Source organism: Cygnus atratus, chromosome 19, assembly GCF_013377495.2.
Source record: "Cygnus atratus isolate AKBS03 ecotype Queensland, Australia chromosome 19, CAtr_DNAZoo_HiC_assembly, whole genome shotgun sequence".
Lineage (NCBI taxonomy): Eukaryota > Metazoa > Chordata > Aves > Anseriformes > Anatidae > Cygnus > Cygnus atratus.
The window spans coordinates 5807501-5831071 of record NC_066380.1 but is presented as its reverse complement, the minus strand read 5'-3'; the positions used below and the strand labels follow the sequence as shown (position 1 = coordinate 5831071).

At 41.0% G+C, this 23571-nt stretch overlaps 1 protein-coding gene across 19 annotated transcripts in view; it reads right to left on the bottom strand.

Annotated features, from left to right (window-relative positions):
- Positions 1-49: 49 nt before the first annotated feature.
- Positions 50-23571, bottom strand: part of FNBP1 (formin binding protein 1) — a 97372-nt gene continuing 73850 nt past the window's right edge. For 6 of the 19 annotated variants that reach the window (XM_035554990.2, XM_050714633.1, XM_035554974.2 and 3 more), the window contains 6 exons: positions 14095-14204; positions 11349-11481; positions 10061-10182; positions 9452-9588; positions 8422-8580; positions 4208-5714 (listed from right to left, as the gene is read on the bottom strand). In XM_035554990.2, coding sequence (XP_035410883.1) covers positions 5680-5714; positions 8422-8580; positions 9452-9588; positions 10061-10182; positions 11349-11481; positions 14095-14204 — 696 coding nt within the window. In that variant the 3' untranslated portion in view covers positions 4208-5679. Of the gene's footprint in view, positions 3281-4207; positions 5715-8421; positions 8581-9451; positions 9592-10060; positions 10183-11348; positions 11482-14094; positions 14205-17792; positions 17808-23571 lie in introns of those variants that run through there. The other 13 variants (XM_035554973.1, XM_035554985.2, XM_035554989.2 and 10 more) reach the window with 8 other exon arrangements.

Here is a 23571-nt window from a genome sequence, read left to right as displayed (position 1 = left end):
CATTTTTCTTCTTCCCTGGAAGATCAAAAGGGTCCAGTGAACTAGATTTCTGGAATTAAATGTTTATTTAAATATGCGGATGACTTTCCTTTCATTGTTACAAGGTCAATATTCGCTTTCAAATGGAAGCACTTTATTTAAGTTGAATTCTGTCTCCAGAAATGAATGGGCAACACCAGAACCTTTTACATTGGCAATGAAATCACAACACTGAGATGCCACCAAAATCTAGAGATCAGTGCTCAAACACACATACACACACATATACAAATAAAAAAAGTGCTCGACATCATCATGTTAAAATAGAATTTGGCTTCTTTTTAGGTCTTTTGACACTTCAGGCAGGAAAAAACAAACAAACAATATGCATCAAACTAAATGAACCTCTGAAAAATACTCAGCATTAAACACAACTTTCCGTATCAGTAAATATGTTTCTTCTCTATTTACAGATGTTAAGAAAGGGCATTAGAGACTTTTGCTGAGGACAATGTGATTTTGTAGGCTGTACAGTCCGCAGTTCTGGGCAGGATTAGTAAATTCAAGCAGAGTTTTTATAAGCCAGTCACATATTTAGTCCTTCAGATTCTGTAAAAGGTAAACTCAACAAAAATTACCCATTCTTTACCCTGAATAAAGGCAGCAGAATAAAGATGTGTAGGCTACCATACGTGACTGTCACTAATTTTTCTTGTATTTAGTTTTAAGATCCAGGCATTTGGGAACTACTTGCCAAGTTTATAAAAACTCTGTAAACTCTGGCCTTTTCATTAAAACGTTCAAAGAAAACCAGGCAGCTAAAGCTAATGCTCCTTCTAAAGCGCTATTTAGCGACACAGACATTGCAATTGTTCAAATGTTCCACAGAGGCTGACAATAATATACTGTCCACCTAGATTAAATATATAAAAGCAAACTTTTATCTAATTTTTACATAGATGGCACAACAATAGGTGAAAACGAATTCTCCTAGCTGCTGATTCAACAGTGCATTGGACGCAAGAATAAAAATACTGCAGCTAAAATATTTTAAAGATATTCTTGCACGCCTGTTAACTGCTTAACCATTTAGATCCCCTGATAGATGTACGTTGGCTGTGCAATGCAACGAAGCCTTCGCACTGCTGTCACGGACCTCTGGCCAAAGCCACAGGTGCCGAGGCTATCAGAGGCTCGTGGATCTAAGCAGTTAAGGGACTACGGTAGCAGCAATAAGGATGGCAATTCCCTTGGGGATGACCCTTCCGACTCCGGTAACACTGTAGCTGAGGTGTCAGTGCTGGTAGTGCCTGCTCAAGGGTGCAGGCTCCTGAGCCCCTTTAATTAGATTAAAAAACGTAACCTTTTGCTGGTTGATGCTCACAGGTATTAAGCACCATAATACGACAGCTACAGTACTAACTGTAGGACTGAGGGACTTTGTGCTACTGAAAACAAAAATCGGTATCCTGAATGGAGAGAAAGGGACAAAGTCATGAAGACAACATGAAACTAATTCAAAAGTTACTTCATCCTGAGTGGGGAAGACCAAAGCAGTCCCCAGCATGGAGAGCACATGATTCCTGGACACATTTCCGTATGCTGACCCCGCAATAAAAGCGCAGCAGGCAGCAAAACGCCACGCACACACGTTTGTCTGCAAACTAAACCTGAGAGGTTGCATTTTAGGGTTGCTAGCCAGAGCGGCTTCCATAGCAATTTTCTCAAATTCTGGGGATTTTACAAGAGATGCTGAAGTTCTCTAAGAGCAAGTAGATTTCCCCAAATGATGGGCTGATTTATGGATAAATTAGGCCCTCAGGAGCTATTAGGAGCAACTGACTCTTACAGGGCTTAATCATGTACAAGATTACTGTAATATCCTAGCAACAGTAAAGATGCAGGGGAAACCAACACTTTAATAGTATAGAGGTTTAGAAAGCAATTGACCCCCTTTTTAGCCAGTTTAGGTCCAGATCATGTGGTATTTGGAGATATTAAAGCTTTCTCTCCACTGCATGACATGATACCATACAGCATCGCTTATTATGCTACTTCTGCTTCAAATAAAACCACGTGGGAACAGGGTGGCTGAGGAGTAAGTCACAATTCCTGTCTGGCTTCTGGGTCGAGGTCCAGTCCATGACAAGGTGGGAGAACGAAATAGAGTGCGGTTTCTTTTTTTCTTCTCTTTTATTTTTCTAAAAAAATTCTGTTACTCAAACATTAACTGATGAGAACGCACAAAGAGGTCATGCAAAAAGAGAAGGCAAGTCTGAAATGCTGAAAAACAAACCAACAAAAGAAAACTGCAAAGAGATTAACGACGAGCCACAAAATAACGTGGCCCTCAGGAAGGTGGGCGCAGGCAAGGCAACAGGGCGAGCATGCAGACCGAAACAAGAGCAAAATGAGGTCTTTGTGACGAGCAAAATGGGGCTTCAAACCAAAACACCAGTGTCTGTGTTCGTGTGTGTGTCTGTGTGTGTGTGAGGAAGAGGAGGGAGAAAGGAAGGGGGAGTAAAGAGGAGAGGGCTGAGAGAACAAGCAGGAAAGCAAGTGTACATACGTGAGCTTGAAGGCTTTCAGGAAACAGTAAGGTCATAGGGATTTAATACTTGGAATGAGCATCAGCCTAGATTTAAAAAAAATAAAGGCTGAAAAGTATTAGTGACCTTTTGGGGAAAGCAGAGTATTGAATAATGCATGTGGATAAAGTTTAATATCCGCAAATTCAGAGTCCAGTCCAGCTGCCGTAACACTGTTCCCAGAGTGGCTTTCCGTGTATATTACACCTCCTTTCCAAGCTACCTGATGAAACTACCCGCAGGATTAGCGCTAAAGGCACCATGTGAAATGCTGATGGACCAGTGCGTACATTCAGATGGACTGAGGGACAAGGGAGGACAGAAGACAGACCAATACATGCTTGGGACTCCCTGGTTACCCTTCGCATCAAAGGGCAGCCAGCGGTTCTGTGACCAGTATTGGGAGCAACTGGGTGGGGGAAGTGTTGGTTATTTTTTATGGAAGGGCTGTGCCAAGCTGGCAGAAGAGCAAGGAAGGTTGATAAGTTAATCTGAGCCACAAGTAGCATGCCATGAAAAAGAGCAAGCATCTGAATGATACTGGGATGGAGTTTAGGTCTGAATTTTTCAAGTGGGAACTCCAGACAAGACTGGGAGCCTGGCTTTCCATGGGTGTATTTTAACTGCCTGCAGGGTAAACAGACCATTTTGTTTCTCCTTCTGTGACAAGCTCGCCCCGAGGTTCTTGCACCAGCACAAACACCTTTAGGAATCTAAAACATAAGAAAGACAAAAAGAAAGAGACTGGATTAGAAAGAGACTGGGGAAAAAGGAATCCCTTAAGAGTTGCACTGCCTGCAGGAGATTAAAGGAAATCCAAGCACCTACCAGGTTACAAAGAGTTAAGGAAAGCTCCTGAACTCAGGCATACATCACCAGCAGTCATCATTCACCCTCAGCCCTTCCTCCAGGAAGCATCACTGGATCGCTGCTCCCCCCTGGGAGGAGGATGTAAATTCCTGGAGCAGGACCCTGCCAGCACTTTCTCAGTGCAACAGTACAGAAAACGAACAGCTTTTTCCTTTTCGATCTGCACAAAGTGCTGGAGCTGATCAAGTGATAGCTCCAAAGACCATGACTGATACTGAAGAGCAGCATGAAGCTAAAACACAAAGATAAAGAATTTCGCAGATGAGACCAGACTAGCTATCCTTTACACAACACAGGCTGTGAAGATCCTTCATTCCTAAGGGAAGCCAAGTAAGAAGCAGGTAAGTGACAGTGCTCTTAGCTTCTAAACTCACGCTTTGTCACATTCCTGTAGCCACCCACAGACTGCTGGCTGAGGGTAAGTTTTCTCTGTGGTCAAATAAAGCTACAATCCAGAAGTTTGATTTGGCTGAAGAGGCTGCTGTATCAAAGGGAACATAGGATGAGTCCAAACTTCCCTGACACTTGGGAGAAGGTTGGAACCTTCAGATCTCCTTTGCACCCACTTCCATAACAATAACAAAAGAAAAAACTCCAAACGATAGCACAAAAACTGTTTTCACAGATTCACAACAAAATATTCTTCCTGAAAAAGAACTGCATTTATACTTAGCGTTTCTCTGTGTGGGAAGCAAGTGAAAAGCAGCTCTGGACCATTTCTTTGCCATTAATAAAGTTAAATGAATAGCCATTAATAAACTCACAGGAATGAGAAAATATAATGTTTATTAGAAGAAGACACCACGGTACATCAAGCTATAAAGAGATTCCTGACAGATGATGATTCTTTAAAAAATAAGAATAGAACTGGAACAACCACACTGGCCAGATTTAACAAACTTTAACACAAAACAAAAGTTTCTATGCAGTTCCAACCAGATGCAGGCAGCTGAGTAACCAAAAAGGCTTATCAACATAAGGACTGAATAGTTATCAAAACAACAGCTAGGTTAAGCAGAACAACCTATAAAACCATTTATATTTATATATTTATATAAAAGGATAAAACCAATTCAAATTCAAGTAACTTTAGTTTTTTAAGTTATGTTATATACATTTTTTTTATATACTGGGAGAACTAAGGACAAGTATTTAACAAAAGGATTTTAAAAAAAGACAGTCTAGTTTATAATTAATTACCATTTCCTAAATAATTTGGCAAGCATTAAATAATCAGATATATCCTAGATAAAAAGTGCATCAGCGTGGTTAACTTTCACCTATTTATTTATATAAGTCAAGGCTCTGCATAATGGTTAGAGCAAGCAAACAGCAGAGCCACAATGCTGTAAGGGATTTATTTATATAACTGGGGGGGTGGGGAGGTAAACAGGAGCAGACCCACAGTGGCAAAGGAACTGAAATGCTAATCAGCCCAGGGCTCCAAAGTTGTTTTTCCTTGTAGCTGTTCTCCCCCCACAGAAGTTTAATTTCACACAACAGTCTGTTCACTGCACATCAGCCCAAGCAGCCAGTCCTTCTGGTGGGAGCACACAGCATTTTTGCTCGGTGCAATGCAGAGTTTACAGAACAACAGTTACTTCGTGCAAGTTCTTGTGTGTATCACATTTTATTTCACAACATCCCTCAGCGAAAGGAAGCTTTGTTCCCAAGCAGATTACGAGGTACCATATTTAATAACACAGTATGGTCAGTCTTGAGTGAAAAGGTCCAACTACTTCCAGTATTCATCAGTTGTCAGCACCAGACACCTGACAGGTAAAAGCCCTGCAAGAAGCTACACCAATGCGTGCACAGAGGAATTGTGTTCCTCATCCCCCTAGCAGTTAGAGGTTGGCACAAGTCCCAGAACGTGAGCTTACAGCCAAGAGATCCAGTTCTTAGTCTGCACGTTTTTTAGCATTTATAATAATTTCCTGCATGCATCACAAGGAGAATGAACCGTGTTGGCTCTCCTTTATGTTAGGAAGGACAACAATGCTGTTTACAACTGAATTGGTACAATCAGGCCAGTACTTTTATTGGCAGTGATGCACATTTAAATTTCAAGGAGAACTTATACATGCATCAGCCGAGGAAGCTGTACCTAACGGAGTCTTTCAGTGATGGAGATATGACTTGTGCATTCATCTCTTCTAAAAGAAAACCTTCTGAAATAGATCTCTTAAAACAATCGTAGCAGCAAACCAGTAGGGTAAAAGGTGAACAGGCCTATGCAAACCTACTCAGAGATTTTCTGAAGTGATTTGTACACATCTGAAAAAAAAAAAAGGCAAAACAAGATAGACATTACCGTTCTTTTTCAATAGGGTTTGCTACCAGCCTCTGACTGGAGGTATTGTAAACTTTACAGGCAGCCCTCATACAAGTATTTGCAGAAACACATCGCCCTAGCCTGGCTCGCGTGAGGACTGCGGTCAGAAGAGTGGCTGCAGCACATGACTTACCTGTCCCATCCATCTCAGGTGCTCTAGCACTAGAGCCCTGACAACACAGCTTTCAGCTAACCAAAAAAGCACACCAGCTGCTGAGTGGCCTTTCACAGTGCATTTACCAACCCCATTCTCAGGAACCTGCAGCTCATGACAGGCAAAACCTCGTCGTGCAGGCAGGCCTGCAATACTATCGATTCTGCTGGCTGGAAGAGTCATGAACGTGCTCAGTTGGTGGAAATGCTCTTACGCTTCACACAACTGCATTTAGAGGTAACCAGCTGCTCGAGCATCTTTTCAAAAGCAGGAAAGAATTACCAAAGTTTATAAATGCTTTAGCACTTACAGTGACATTTTCAGGAAAGCTGTAGTTCCCATTTTAAGTATGCAAGGACTGAATAAGTCACTTCTACTAATGTATTAATATCAAATGAGAAATATTCAACTTGCAATGAGGTTTGACTTTTAAACGCAGCAGCATTTCCCACAAATCTTTATACTGCTACTGTGACATTTTATGGGAATTTAAATTTTAGCTTTCCTTTTTCATCAGAGATTTGAGAAAAAAGATGTAAATATTATAGTTAATTTACATCAGATATTCACACATACGGTTGATTTTGTTCTTAAAGTCCAGCAAAATTAATGGAAAAACGTAAGGGATCTGGAATGCCCCCAATGTTGCTACAGAAGTGGCTGCAACTGTAGCAGCACTCACCTACCCCCAGCACAGACTGCCTGTTTCGGACCATTCAGCTTCATGTTGTAATTTGCATTATACCATTAATAGACTAATATTATCTTCTGGCTGGTATCGTAATGCTCCTGCAATATTCTTTTTTCAGGAGAGTAAGTTAAAGAAAACTTTCTCTGCTTCAGTTAACAGGACTGTGCCAGAATTTCTCACCCTACCCAGAGACATGCTTTGTTTCATTTCCTATCCTATCCAACCCGCTGCTCTGCTCATAAATAGGCGATTTGCTGTACCCGTCCTCTGATGTGAACTACACTGTGCATCTTGGGCAGGAGAGCCACGCTTGTTCCTTAAGACAGATTTAAATGCCATAGTAGCTTAGCTGTTTCAAGCAGCCTACTCTGCTGAAAAACAAATTTTTCCAGCAGAATGATCATGTTGCTTTCAACTACTGCCATACACAGAGCAGTCAATCTCCAAAGGAGAGAACACAGAATTATAAGAAGGGCTCTCTCATTCTGTGCTCTGTCTTGTTCTGAACATGAAGGAAAACATACGATCCACATCCGTCTTTCAAAGGTTAACAAAAGCAGACAGAGGGACGCTGAGCCTTCTGCGCTCTTTTGCATCTCAACTGACTCTGTATTTGCCAACACAAACATAAAACTACTGTATGATGGCAAAATAAAAGAAGACCCCAGACATTCATCTGCAGCAGACAAGGCACTGCGCTGTTTAATACTGAATCCAGGAACGGCAAACTAATCAAGTTATAGTGCTTGCTGTTTACAGAGAGCGCTCTACTCTCTCCCTACTGTCTGCAATCCCCTGTAAGAACAGTTCAACTTTCTTTTAAATTGGATGAGGCACCTTGCTTCACACCCAGAACTTCAAGGGCTAGGAAACACAATAATCTGAAGGATTAAATGACTAAAAAATAACTGTTTTGGAACAAATGTCCTGTTTTGGAACAGGATTAAAATAATTTCTGTGTATTATATTACCAGGTGTTTACATTTTAGCGTGTGTTCTAGCCAGTATTTCCCTGTATGCTCTGCTTGCTTACACAACACATCTATTTATGAGGAGTCAAAAGCAAAAAAGGAAACAGAAGATAGCCCAGTCTAAACTCAGCATGCCTCCACTGATTGTGTGAGCAAAAGATGAAGCCATTTCTTACGGGTCATCTGAAATAGCTGTATTTCATCTGAAATAGCAAATACATCCAAAAAACCATTTTCTGAAATGTATCAAGATGGAAAAGAATAGAGGATCTTCCTTAATGTCAAGGATTTAAGGATGACAGAGTGCCGTGTAGACACCTGGCAAGATCTCTCCTTCCTCTTCCAAGGACACTAACTAAATGATGAACAGGTTTCAATTCAAAAGGTCCACAGAACTCATTAGGCTCTGAAAAGCTACAACACTGAGATACAAAACAGCAGCTAAATATTTCCTATGTAACAGTTCACTGAACCAGTTTGGAACAATTGACTTGTGAATACATCTGAGGTGCCCCCTCGATATCTAAGGAAAGCCAATAATCATTCCAAATGGCTCTGTTTCCTGCACTAAGTTGGGTGTGCGATGGCAGTGACAGTTGAATAAGCACCTACTAGGAAAGGCTGCATTTTCCCTCTACCACACTATCCTCCTCTGATCCATAAAAAGCATGTTTTGCGTACAGCACACAGTATTAGTCCATGTACAAAATAATGCACTTGGTGGCATTGTACAGACTTTTAAAAGGCTCTATCTGCAACACAGAGCAGTTGCAGGGTTGGGTATCTCTGTGAAAGCAAATAATAATAATAGTATTAAATATAAGTCATAGCACCTTTGGCATTTTTGTCCAAATAGACTTCAACATACGACGTGGGGACGTAGCCCTCCTCATCTTCATTCCTTCGGATTCGCGTCCACCCGTCACCTTTGTCTTCTTCTATTACATAGAGCATTTCTCCTTCTGCTACAGAAATTGTTCCTTCATTCTGACCTGAAAAACACAATAACATGGATTTTAGGCTACCCTGTGCAATGGGGATCACAGATGGAGTGGGAGATGTTTATGGCATGTCGGGACAGGGTGCTGACACCTTTGTTGTGTCACTGCAGCATGAACAAGAATACATCATTCTGGAGCCAAGAGAGCACGCTCAAACAACCAGAGAAATGTGATCCTAACATTAGGGTTGCTATAGGAAATTCTACTACCACCACCAGAGAGAAAACACCCATGAGCCTCACAAAATTTCTTGTAACTAATGTCCAGCTTTTACTACTGCTCTATCGGAAAGCAGCGATCACAGGCCAGAACATTTATTCACCACAGGCAGGCTAAAATTACAAGGCAATGTACGTACCACTAAGAATTTACTTTGAATGAGCATCATAACCCTAAATAATGCTACCCTTACACAAATTTCTCCTCACAGCAGAATTCCCAAACACGTAACGTAACAGATTTTTCCACCAGTGACCGTGGTTCATATAGCGCTCCTGTGATAATATGATTAGAGCTTATCCCCCAGCAAGCAATCCCAGTCAAAAAATTCTCATGGAGACCTCCAGTAAGTATGGGATAAAGCACACTGAGGGAAAGAAACACACTGAATAGAAAACATTTTATTACCTCCCTATTTAGCACTATAAGGATAAACAATTCTAGTTTTTTTTTCTTGCTGAGGCCCTGCAAAATGCAAGGCAGATCACTGTCCTGGTGCCTCTGCAAAACAGAATCATGCCAAAGCCTCACTCAGCCTTTCTTTGCCTACTTAAGTGCTGAAGGGGTTAAACGGAGGTTTTCCGCTTGTAACAGGAACCAAACAAAACAGTAAGCAAAACGAAGAGTAAAAGCTGAGTAATACCTTCAAATGTATAGAGAGCTTTACACGTTCCTATGGTCGGTAGTGGTTCTTCATCATCAAATTCATCATCAAAATCTGTTGCAGGTACTTTCATCTCAGTCTCCTGACTTTGCTCTTCCGTGTAACTGCCATCTGGGCTGCTCAAGAGAGGAAAATACAGAGCAACTATAGCAACCAGCCTCGGGAGCAAAGAGGATGGCTTGTTTACCAGGCACTTAAGTCAAGGTGAGCAACTCGAGCTGGAGCCGCTCAGCGATTCCAAAGCACGCTCAGGACAGGCTGCTACCACTAGCAGCTGTCACAACACAATGGGTAAGACTAGTCATTTTTCTCTTCAAAAGCTGTAAAATATATCCATCTCACTTGCCTTCACAGCACTGAGCACTGGGGCTATTATAAATTTCATCATACTTAGAAAAGCAGCTCTTAAAGTTGGAATATTCTATATGCTAAAAGTAGTAAGCAAGACTCCCTTCATGGAGTGCCTGCCTTTAGTCTGGTCACTGAATAAACTCCTGAACGTTGCAGAGCAGCAGTTTTCCTGTTTAAAGCTCAGGAAATCAAGTTCAATATCAGTCCAAACAAGTCAGCTCTGTACAGATACTGTACCTCTCCCGGTCCTGTGCGCAGCTGTTTACTGCTGACGTGTTCTGGGCTTCATACAGCCCGCTCTGCCGTCGGGCCTGTTCAGTCCGCATGGGCAGCCTGCCCTCCACCTCGGCCAGCCAGCCCTGCGAAGGAAAAGCAGCGGTCTCGCACATCCCCGGTGCTTAGACTTGCAGGGGGACATATGTTGTTTTTACTTTGCTTTGTTATATTTGACATTCAGACTACGGAACTAAAAACAGATTGTGAACATTTAAAAGTTTTCTTTGGAGATGCAGTTCTCAGGGGTATAAATAGATTCTGTATGTTCAACATTTATTAAAACTCTTGGTCTTGCCACAAAACACGCTTACTGAAAACTTGATTCTTTTGTGACGCTGGGTGCTGAAAACACCGAGTTAAGAGGAGCAGTTAATAGCTGTTTGGACATGCTGCTGCTCTCGTCACAATAAAGTACGAAGATATGTGGCAGCTTAAAGTAGTCTCAAGAACGTCAGACACAGCAGTCCTAGTGACTGCTGAATGCAAGAGGAGTAATCTGGGGAGAAAAAAAGAGCCAGTGATTTTCAAATGGCTAAGCAAGCAATGGATAGTAAAGCCAATGACTGTACAAAACATCTAAAATTAACGAGCTTTATATCTTTTTATGTTCATAGGCTAACTTAGAGAGTGAAACCTCTCCTCAGTCCTATAATCCTTCTGGTGTAATTATAATGGGATACACTTATAATGGCTTCTTATATTCCAAATACTTCTCATACTCCTGAGATTTTGCATCTCTAAGAAGCCTTCTGTTAATGGCAGACTATTCCTTAAAATGTATTTCTTCTGATGGCTTCTGTCCTGCTGCTAAGACTTTAAACGGTACTTTACATTTATGTTCCTCTGATTTTCCACAGACATCTGTAACACGATGCTTCAAATTATTTAATTAAATAAGCATCTGAAGCCCTCTGAGCAGTCCAGAGAGCACTACATTTTCTCTTATCCTCTACTTAGCATCGCTTGTTTTCTGTGGCAAATTAAAGAGCATGCAAGTTGTCTGACAATCACAAGAGATGGTACATATTTATGTTACACAAATAGGCTGAAAGATCTCAATTAACTTAAGTGCTTAAGTAGCACTTCCCCATAGATAGGGAGAAAATGCTTCAATACGTTTCTATCTAGAAAAGCACTGAAGCACCTGCTTAGAATCAAGCATGTGCTGAGCTACTTGTCACTGAAGCAGGGCGTATTCACTTAGACCAACATCACTACTGTACACTTACTCTTGTATCTCTTCCCATACCTCAAATTTCTGAACTTCTAATCGTAGCTTTTCAATGTTCTGTCCGAGTTCTGCTAATCTGTGGTCCACACTTGCTGGATCTCCCATCTGTGGGTTCTTGATATACACATCTTTCATTTTCGTTAAGGCATCTCTGAAAGAGAAGAAAAACAAAGTATATAAATGTTAGTGCAGCTGGGGGCAAATCTCTTTCTCTAAATGAGGGAAAGCAAAAGGATAATAAACTGCCTTTTCTTTACTCTGTGGTTCAAGTCTTATCTGTTACAATGGTAATGGGAAACATCAAGACAGGGGCTTTTGTCCTGTATAGAACCAACCCTCAAAAAGCAACAGCAAAATCACTCACCAAAAGAGAATTCACATTGTCAGAGGTGGAGGGGAAAAAAAAAAAGTGTGTGACACCTTTACCTACAAGGTGATACGAGAGGCACTGTCTACAAGCCTAACTCTTCAGTCCTTACATTAAAAGGAGCTTCTTGCTCTACAATCAGCAGAGGGTTTTTCACATGAGCAAGGCTGGCAGCTGGAGCCTCACCAGTGAACTGTTTGGCCACACAGATGTACTGCGCTGCTACAAGCGCACACTGCATTTAGACCAAATGATTCAAGCTCCATGTGGCCCACTTGAACAACCTCAGCAGAGAAGTGACTGGACGCTTGGATAATTGCCTTTTGCAAAGTAAAAGAAGGAATTTGGTATTGAATTTTAGCCTGACACACTGTTTTATTTAGTACTAGGATTTCCACTTGCCAGGCCAGGGGGTGGGGTGGCAATCTCGGGGGGGGAGACTACAAACAGTTGCAACATTCTCCTCCATCATGGGCTGAAATCCAATTGAGAAACTAGGACGAAGAGCTGGACATGGATGTATTAATAACAAAAACGGCATGATAACCAGGAATTCCTACCTTGCTTGTTGGATTTTGTCCTTTGCAATGCAAATAATTTTTAAGATATTTATTTCACCCTGCTTAAAATGAAGCGAAATCCAGATGGTTTGCATTTGTCACAGCACAGCAACAGATGGACCTTAGGCCACATAATGCGACCCTGCATCCTGTTAAGTTATACATTATTTTTACTAGACTGTTTCTGGGGGCCGTGTTTCATATCAACCCAGATGCCAAATGCCTTGGGTTTCAGAGTTGTTAATTTTAGGGCCTACTATGATGAATATACCAACATTAATGTAGTACATGCATGAGATCCCTTAGGGAAGCCTGCGGAGCTTTCACCGACAGCAGTGTGCTGCCTTTGACATGAGGCAAGTTGAAGCTGAACTTAAGGAAAAAAGTTATCTGCATGATGAACGTTTCAGAGCTGAGAGATGGGTGACTTACGAGCCAATTTCCTGTATTACTGGCACAGCTATTCGGCTTTTCTCTAGGCATTACTTGGGGGGAGAAAGGTTAATGGCAGTCCCACGACTCAAGTTAACACTCTCTATATTTTAGAGTTTCCCACCAAAGTCTTGACAATTGCAATCCTGTGCCTGCTTTTGCTTTGTGTGTAGAGAAAATGAGAAAAAGAGTGGGTGGCAAGGAAGTGGGACTGCTCTGTGGTTGAAGCCCTAAGGGACAATATTGCAAACCTATGAGTCATGCTGATTTTAATTTTTTAACTCTTGCTTAACTGCTGGTGCTACTTCCTCAATCATATACTATCTTCATTTTAAAATCTCTTCATTCTGCTCTGATTTCCTATCAGGTTTTAACATTGGGTTACCTCAGAATCAATACAGAACAGAAAAGAAAATCTATACAGAAACAAACGTTAAGTTACCACAGAGGGAAAAATGCTATGGAAGTAATATAACCATGTGCAGTCTTCCTTTCTCTTTTATGATATAAAATATAAAGGAGATAGTCTGGGTTACCAAACCAACATAAATAGGATCTTCAAAGCAAAATAGCAGAAAACGTAGGCATATCTTTGCAAATGCGAAGCAGTATTTTGGGGTGGACTAATACCAGTGAGGCTGAGTCTTAAAATCATTCAGAGAAGAAAAATTTCGTCTTCTACAAACATAGCATGCTGAATCTTTAATGCAACTGCAGGAGCCAGAAAATGAGCAATCACTGGAAGCAACAAATACGAGCTGCCAGAATCAACAAAAAGTGTGTAACTAAAATGGTCTTGTTCTCAACCACAATGATAAACCAAGCCTTGTAGAAAAAACATCCACAAAAGCACAGGACTCATCTTTTCTGCTTCCAGGAAATGTATGCTACAGACCAGAGCCTTAAGATACATAACAATCAATCTGCACTTCTGACAATGTTATCATGCTCATAATAGCCTCTTTTGTTGGGATCTACCCATGCCCACCTTTGCCCATCATATGTTTATAGCTGAGACTATATGACTGAGACTGTACTTACATCCTGTACTTACCTAAAATAAACTAACAAAAAATAAATAAAACGAAAACCACACCACCATCACTCACCCCCAGTACCAGATCACATCACCCAAAAAAACTGTGTATCCAACACTGAGCTTTGTCTGGATCATGACTAAATGGCTACTCTGCTGCAAAGGCCCAAGACAGAATCTCCAAAAAGAAGGAAAAATTGTCTGCAGTTACCGTGTATCTAATTCCCATCTTTAGCAATATGTAACCTCTGTGCCTTTTCTTGGAATAGCACCTTAGAAAACCCTAGAACCTTGCTCTTACTTTTCAGTTGTTTCAGTTCTGCTGTATAAGACCACCTATTTCATTTTTCATTGTGGGTGTTGGCTTACCTTTGATCCATTTCCTTCTGAATGTCTTTGTTTAGTTCATCGACTTTCTGCTGAAGCTTCTTTCTTCTTTGCTCAGGTGGAAGATTGCTGAAGTCTTCTGGCCCAGCTCCCTGCAGAGCGGAATGGAGGAAAAAAGAAAAAATCAGGATCTAAAAGAATCATTTCAGGATTGCATTTTGACAATATCTCACAAAAATCTGTGCAAAAACCACAATGAATGGTCTGAAGCATTGTTATTGCTTGTACTAGTACTTATCAGTCCCTGAATGGCTAGGAATCTGAATGCCTAACAAATAATCCCAGGACCCCGTCCCACTTTCCTACCAAATGGCTATTGGGAGATCAGCTAACAGAGAATGCCAGAATTCAATGGCAAAGCTGAAAATCTATTTTTATCCACGTTTAACAGCAGATTTTATTTAACAGAGTTACATTCTCACGGAAAGTTCATCTTCCCTGCCTTTCCCTACTCTTCTACAGACAGCAACTCTTTAGAGCAGTCGTTAGCTTTTACTCCTGTGTTACAGTCATGCTTCTTGTGCCCACTACTAATTGCTGGCTTGCTCTACGTAGTTTGACGGTTGGTCCAATATGCTTAATTTATGTCAGGACTCTCCCAAACAAAGTAAGGTAACAGAACCACTTAATCTGGGATTATATAATTTAAGAGCACATTGCACACTCTCCGGAATCCACATCTCATGGATTATTCTCAATATTTCCTTTCTTACTTGTATTGGCATAGAAATCAGGAATTTTGTCAAAGCCACAGAATCTATTTGAAGTCATAACTCAAGGAAAAAACTGGAAGACCACAGTGGTTTCCCATGTGTGATTCTGCTTAAAACCCCCCTTTTATGCCCTCAGACTGCTATGCCTATTCTTGATTGCCCCGGTTTGGCGTAGCAGGTAAACTTGCATAAAACGTGCCCACACTATTTTCAAAGTACCAACAATTTTTGGCTTGCAAGAAGGCAAGGAGGAAAGTTTGGGTGAGCTATAACAAACACATTTCAGTGATAACTAGCTGCACTGTAAAAGAATGAGTTTCTTTCATGTAATCTACAATTTGTAAAGGTTTTTCTTGTCTTGGTTTCTGCTCATTCCCCATGCCATTTCTAAGGGGGAATACTGGCATGTGCAAGACAGAAGGGGAAAACCACAAAGCTGAGTAACGCAATTCAATAGCTCAGGAGCTTACTGAACGCTTGTGAATAAAGTTGCAACATTAGTTTTACTCAAATGCCAAATGTTTCTCTTAGAGGAAAGTGATTTAGTGGACACTTTACCACAAAGGCTACCTATTAGACCCCTTCAGCTCTGCACTGAGTGTGCCCTCTGAGACAGCGCACTCTCTATTCTGCATTCACAGGATATGCTATTTATAAAGAAAGCATGCGGGTGTCAGAGGATGGAGAACTACAGACAGGCCATCTCCTCCTCTTCTGCTCTAGTAATTGCAGGAAAGCAGAGCAGGGTAGCCTAATGAAATTTTCAGTACAAGACAGCACATGCAGCTAAATCAAAGCCTGATCTTCTGTGTAACAAACTCTTAAAATTCCGTTTTATGATGCAATGGGAAAGCAAATTTAAAATACATGAGGGAAACAACTAAATAAGTTAGACACATTCTAAAACTTGCGTCATTTGCAGTCCTTGCAGTTCTGAATTACTGCTCACGTTACTTGCTGCACATGGTACAGGAAAGCTGTACTTTAATTAGTTCTTTAATGTTGATAGCATTTTGCTTCATAGTAACCCCCACATCACATTAACTTTAAAATATATTAAAACAGTCTAATTTGCACACTAAAGCCATGCATACATTTTTAAGGCAAAGCATCTGGATATAGCTTCAAAAATGAGTAGGTAAAAGAAAGATTTTAAGGTGTTCTACTCAATTCTATCCAGAAGAGACAGAGATGCTTGAAAATATCCCCAGTTATACTAGATTTAGTCAAACCAATTTGGAAAAGCTTTTTATTTTGGATTCTTTGCTTCAACCTCAATCAAAAGCTCCAGGCTGGACTAAATTCAGTATTTGTGTTGACAATGCTTCAGACCAAAGCACTAGTGTCACGTGGAAACGCATGCCTGAGACCAGGTGAACTCACTGAGACTCGATTCCATGCTTGGTAACTTCCCACGAGAACAGAAGCTACGGATCCTCTTCTAGCAGAAAGAGTCAAGGAGCAATTTTTGCACATGCTGGGCACATTTCATGCTCTCAAGCGAAACACGCCTGGGCTATCTCTTTAGTAGTAAGCATTGCCTGTGTTTTCTAGAAATGCACATCTTTTTGATTTGTGTAATTCTTGGGGAAAGGCCAGGTCAGCCATTTGTTTGGGGAGGATGTGTTCCTACTCACTAAGGCTTGGCTCAGCTACACAACACACTTTGTGGCCAGGAAAACAAGACATGGAAATTCTTGGTATAAACCCTTTGGACTAATAGGCCAGTGGATGGCAACAGCCAAAAGAACGAGGTTTGCAAGTAAGCCTGGGATCTCCACCATCCCTTAGGTCTACCACAGGTCTTCAGGGAAGCAATACTGCAGTGAAGCCAAAGCGAGTCACTGTGGTGCACAGTGCAGCAGCAGGGCTCGAAACCTCCAGAGACACACCAGAGCTACACCAGGCAGCTTTCGGGGCACAGCCCTTTCCTCAGAATAAGCTGCTATGAACAGAACAGGTCCAAAATGACGCATCCATGAACAAGGTGTATGCAGGGAGGAGAGGAATAAGAGGCAGAGAGAACCTAAAGGCACTGACTGGTGAGGAAAAAGAAAACTTTGAAGCTAATGCAGTTAAGGAGCTACTGTGGATCCTCGGAAGCCTTCTGAAATTGCAACCAGTCATTGGTGGCTCCAGCATGCTTGCACCAAGTGGGTCAGCAAACCAGTCGTGTTCTCCTTGTGACTGGAATCATCAAAGGCAAAGGAATCTTGACAAGCTATCAGGAACATCAAGGCGTGGAATATCTCAAGCGGTACAGTACCTTGAATGTAAAGTTGACCACCCAATTTGCTTTCCCCAAGAGGCTCACCCGCTCCCTTTCCAACTCAGTAACTTTATCTTACCGTAGTTCAAGCAACCTTCGCAGCTGCATCCAAGATAGAATTTAGGATTTGTACACATAATTTGCAAGTTCAAATCAGACTGAGTTAACCTTGTTGGTTAAGGTTTACAGAACTGTAATTAATACCATTATTAGTTATTCTGAAGGACTACGTAGGGCTGTAAAATGTAGGTGATGATGCAGATTTCCAGTAATACCTGGACATAGAAAGTAAACTTTGCAGCTATGTTAAACAAAATGCATGCATTTCTCTCTGAAAAGGGTCCAAATATAGACACCTTTATTTCTTTTAATGTTTTAATTTATACTTATACAGTAGCAGAATTACTTGATACTGTTTTTCTACATTTTTGTAGCCCTAGATTACAAAAATGAAAGCTAAACTAGATATTAGAGTTAATTTTTTAGCAACTTATTAGAAAGACTGAATTCCGATCACCTCTATTAGACTCCAGACCTGTGTATTCAGAGTTATCTGATAAACATCAAAAAAAAAGCAAACACAAAGAAGAAACAAATTTAACAATTTCAGTGTCATGTCACATGTGGCACAGTGCACATTAACACACACAGAAAATTGTGATTAAAACACAGGACAGGCATGCTGTAAATGTGCTTACCAGCTTGAGAGAAAGCTTCATGTAAAATTGGAGAGATACAGGGTGGGGGAAAAAGAGAAAAAAAACAACAGTGCATCAGTAGAAGAGGAACTTTTTCAGACTGACGTTACAATACAATGACACATACTCCCCTTGCTGTCGGAATGCAAAATGGGTAACACTAACAGATCTGTGCAAAAGTTCACAAGACGGCCCAGCATTACCAGTCAGCTGCCATTTCCTCACCAGGAGCAGGGATGGAAGTGTTTGTTGTACCTCTACATACGTGCTTCAGTACTGCAGGTGAAAATCTGCCCTGGACTGGCTCATTTACAGCAGCTACAACAGTGATTCTCGCATTAACGCAACAACTTTGAAGTGGAAGAAATCCTCTGAACTTGCAAATGTATGCAAGTTGCTTTAGATCAAAAAATACGTTGAAACGCAGTCACAAGCATCAGCTGCTTTATGCAAGAGAAAGGGATGATGAAGCCTGGCCAAAATGCCATGAAGAGGAAAGGCGCTATTGCTCAGCCTCCTGCTGCACGGTGCCATCTCCAGCCACTTCCAGGAGCCAGAGCCTCGTTCTCAGGCCCATGGCCAAACGACAATCCTCCCAGAATACCCCTATTTACTGGGGACAGCGCCATCCAGGCAGTCTCTTAAGCCATTTCATGTTCTTGAACAATTCAAACACAGATACTCATCATCTCAAATTTATTTTGGCCACACGGTCAGACAAGGTCAGGACCAAGAACAAGGAAAAAAAATCCCTTCTCTTTATACCAAATCGATTCAAAGACAGCCCAGTAAGACATTATTCAAGCCCCTTAAATGATTTACATGATCTAATTTTTCAAAGGTTAACACATTTCCTGGTACAGAGCCAAAACATTATCTTTTACTTACTCTAGGAAAGAAAAGAGACTGCAAAAAGTGAAGTGTACACGCTTAAAAAGCCTACACAGCAGCACAGCTCACCTCTGTCCTACATCACTTACACGTACAGCTCTCAACAGTGCTGCAGGGCCTCAAACTGACAGGTGGACAAATGTGCTTGGGCAGGCGACCACCAGAATTACCAAAGCCCTCTTCCAGTGTTGCAAGATGTTATGACAGCTGCTATTCGTGACGTTTTCCAAGAGATAGGGAGCCTCACGGTGTCACAGTGCCTTTCTGCGCTATGCCAAGCAGCACAAGTTGACTGCTATTCAAGATACAAACCCAGATTTTAAAGGGAAAATGAAAACTGCATCCGGCCTCCTCTTCCAGTAAAATGCACTGTGACTGTGCTACCAGATCTCTGGGGACAGTCGTGAAATGCTCAAACCATGCAAAACTTCTAAGTACGTAAATGCTGTATGTTAAAGACAGCTGAAAGGTGAAAATAGGGAAACGCCTCTTGCTCTAGGTGATGATCATATCGTCAGACTTCTGCATGTTCTTCCAGTCAAGAGTTCTCTGTAATTATTACCACTGATAGCTCCCAGATACGGTGTTCTCAGAATCAAATGTTCCTTTTTTTTTTTTTTTTTTTTTTAAGCAGGAGCACAGTTCTTTAGGGTTGGATTTAAAATAAAGGTGGCTCTACATCTATGGTGTTTTCGACAGCATGCTTAAGAAATACAAAATTTTCAAATACAGTCATTATCGTTAGTTAGAATTTATACAGTGATATATGTCAACCATTCAAGGAAACTATATGGTCTTAAAATAAATAGTGAAATATTCCTTTTGAACTGACACATTCAGTGACAATGCAGCAGTTAAACTTCCCTCTGAAGTTCATCCTACTGGTACATAAACGCTTGATAATCACAGTGCAGCGAAGAAATTTACCCTGTTAGCTAAAAGGCCACTGAAAAACCAAACAAAACTAATCCATTTGAGAGAATAATCACAGAAGGAGAAAGAATGAGCTAAAACGTGTTGCTGAAGAAATTCAGTGGAGGCAGCTTTGGTTTGCGTAATTGCTTTAGCGTTCCTGTGAACTTTAGCATAGACATGATCAGCACAAACTGAGATCCTTGTACATATAGATACAGACAAGACTTATGGTGCAGAAGAAATATTTACCTATGAAGCGCTCTATAAAAGGCACAAATGTAGGCTACATGCGCTAGTTTCTAAACACTACTCACTCTAAAGACACTACGCTACTGCGAGGAACCATCTGCATCAAGACTATTTTTCGCTGTAAATTCAGCAAATTTGAAAGTGATTACAGACACTGTATGCCAAATTCTTAAACTGTTAAGTATGACAAAAATAGAGAACTTATTAAAAGCATTTCCAAAAAGACCACATCAGGGATTGTTACAACCAGTACAAATAACAAAGCAGCTCATGGACTGAAAACAGTGAAATGCTGAAATAAGTCATAGTCCGTTTTCCATTTTTGAAATGCATTGGTAATTCTACATGACAGCGATTCAATTGATATAAGCAAATATAAGCAGACAAAATAAATCTGCACTAAACATTCACTAAATAATTACTTTTGCCCAGTCAGTTGGGTTTTCAAAGCTAGAAACTTGCTTGCAGCTCCTGGAAGAACCGGAGCATTTTGCCCTCCAAACGATCAAATAAATTGCATTGCTATAAAATACGCAAATCTGTTTCAAGTTGTCAATTTAACCTACGTCTAGCTTAGTCTTGCAGGGAAAAAATGAAGAGCCTAAGAGCCACAAGCTTCAATAACACATGAGAGAGCACGAAAGCCAGCAAGTCCATGTGTTATTGGACAGTCACAGACACTAACCTCACTTACAGAAAACAGGGTTGAAATAAAGCACTGTGCTTCCAAGAGGAAATTGTCTTTTTTTAGTGCTCCTGTAGCAATCTGCCCTATACAATGCTTTATCTGGGTATCAGATTTAGAGGTCACAAGTACTGATTCCATGAACTATCATCATTAGAGAGAGCTCGGGGAAGCTTCAGAAAGCTTTTCAGAGTGCTCTACCACCAAGGCAGAGAACGTGTCACCACACTGCTGTGAATCAAGGGTCAGTTCCTGATAGTCCAAACTGCACTCATAAAATAATTCAGAGTAAATGCACGGAACCCACCTGTAGTACTTTTTACACAAAACAGCTTAGTTGTAAAAGCCTACAAGCTTTTTATTGGGTAAGCCTACAAGCTTAACCAATTTCGAATTATTTTTGTTAGTTCTTTATTTTACAGCCAAGCACACTTTAAGTGGTTCCCACTGTAGTCTGAATTTCACAGGTCCATCTGCTTTAATTCTGCCAATTTCAGCATTTCCAGGACTAGCAGACAAATCTTCCTGCACACAACACAGTAAGCTGCAACTTGCCTCTCACCAAGTTTGCAGTTTCCCATTTATCTTTGACAAAGCACATTTCCAAAGCACACTCTAGCGGCGTTGTAAGTGGGGTTAGCGACTGTGCAGCGACGGTATGGGCTGATCACGCCATACGCGGACTTACAACATATTCCCTAGCCTCAATGGCACACGTGGGTGTCCCTAAAGTCCTCTTCATGAGTTCTTTGTGAAAATACAAAGACTGTGTCTGCTGGTGAGTCAGCAAAAGAAAACACATCCGTTACGGTGGAGACTAGCACAGCACCTGCGTTTACTGCTTCTACAGCAAAAGACAGCTTGACGCTTAACGAACCTTTAAGTGCAAAGTGGAAGCTTGTTAGATACTAGGTGAGTATTAATAGGGTTTAGCACACTCATAATATTTACATCTCATATTTTTAAAGGCTAGCTTAAAGACGCCAGGTCAGAAAACATCTCTGCTAGAATAAACCACGGCTTTACCGACCCCACCCACCCAACACCCCGGTCTTGGCAGAGATGCACACACTTGCAATACAATAACAAGTATTCCTATGGGCAGGGAACACAGAAAAGGGGTGCTTGGTTTTGTTTGCTGTTTCTGCTCGCTCACAGAACAACCAAGTAGTAGTCACAAACCAAGTAGTAGTCACTCAGGCAGACCAACCGCCAAGCGTTGGGGGAAGAGCGCGCAGAGCATCACACAGGCAGGACAAGGTGGTAAGGGAAAACGTTAACTGGTGCAATGGAAATAAAATGACATTGTAATGAAGTCAACAACTTCCACTAAGAAGGAAACCACAAAAAAACCTCCACTGTGCCTTACGGGGCTGCCGGGAGGCTGGGGCTTGGGTAGCGACAGCAGGATTTGCATCCCAACTCCCAGCCCCATCTTCTGTTTAATCCCAGCCCAGCCTCCGAGTGAAGAGAGAAAAAGCAAACCAGCACAGTGGCACACGGCAGCTTGAAGGTGTAAGTTCTACCCCTGGATTTTGTTAGTTCAGAAGTATTGCTCTTTAAATAAAGGTGCTGATGTTACTGCCGGTATAGCAATAAAAGAAAAGAACACAAAATTAATATCAACTAGCAGAGTACTGAGTTTTCTTTGTCCTCAAAATGGAATTAGAAAAAGCAGAGCAAGCATAAATGAAATTATGACTTATGTAAGTGGTTCCTCATTTTTGTACTCTTCTGGCTTTAACTTCCCTAAGAAACAGAGTTGATTTTAAGCACTATACTTTTTTAATACCATCTTATTAAAAACAGCACTGAAAAACTCTGCTTAGAAAACTTTTTTCCCCTCCTCTTCTAGTTCTGATCCATGCTAAATGCTGTAACAGTTTTACATTATTCGCTACAGTGGACATTTCTTCTGTTGGTGTTAGAAGAAACTTTAAAGAAAATAGGAAAACATGATTAGAAAACCACAGACACTGACAAGAGTCAGCACTTTTTTTTTCCTTTTTTTTTTTTTTTTTTTTTTTAAACAAACCGACTAGGGTTTTGTATTGGCCGTGACCATTGATACTGGTAGAGGTACCTCTACATTAACCTCACATCTGTTGTAAATTGCCCAGGCATCTGTTTCCTTCCATGAAAACAAGAGTCACTGGATTTTTAGTTTGGAAGCAAAATTAAAACCAGACAGGGCACAGGACATATCATTACTAATTACATAATTCATTTTAACAGTCACCAGTGATTTTTCTGCTTTAGTTTTGTAATTTCTCTTTCCAAATGCAACATAAGATGCTAACCCAAAACTTTTTAAGGAAATTACTAAAACATGCTGCCTTTCCAGACACATTCAGATCTCAAAGACTTCATGAAGGAATTGTATGGGAACCCAGTCACTCCCACTTCAAGGATCAATTACAATGTGCAGTTCTGCTGCCTGCATTTATCCTGCTAAGCTTTTGTTATCTACTAGGCTTGCTCACAATAAGTAGTTCCTTTTCATGCACTTCTTCCTTAGACTAGTGCAAAAAAGGAGTATGATACAGTTTCCTCTGAAATAAACAAATTGTTACCCTGCCTTTTGTGGGAGTTAACAGCTCAGTTTATCAACAAAGCCAGGAAAGACCTGACATGGTCCCAGGACATGTACCTAGGGACATGGTTTAGTGGGCAATACTGGTGGTAGGGGGCGGCTGGGCCAGATGATCTTGGGAGGGCTTTTCCAACCTTAATGATTCTATGATTCCATGACCTGCTTCTTGACAATTTGCTTGAATAATCTAAAATAATCTTAATTACTTAAATACTGAAAATCTCCTGTGGCCACCTTTACTGCAAGGTGTCTGGCTAGAGTGGAATTTTGCCTCTGAACAAAACCAGCAGTGCAGAGACAATATTCAAAGCAAATGAAATTCTTCAGTGTCCAAAGCCAAGCACCCATTACATTGTACTGTCTTCTTGGTTCCCCACATGACCTTTCCAAAAGTTGCTTCACTAACGTATATCTGTACAGATCACACATCCTGTGCAGAGAGCTTC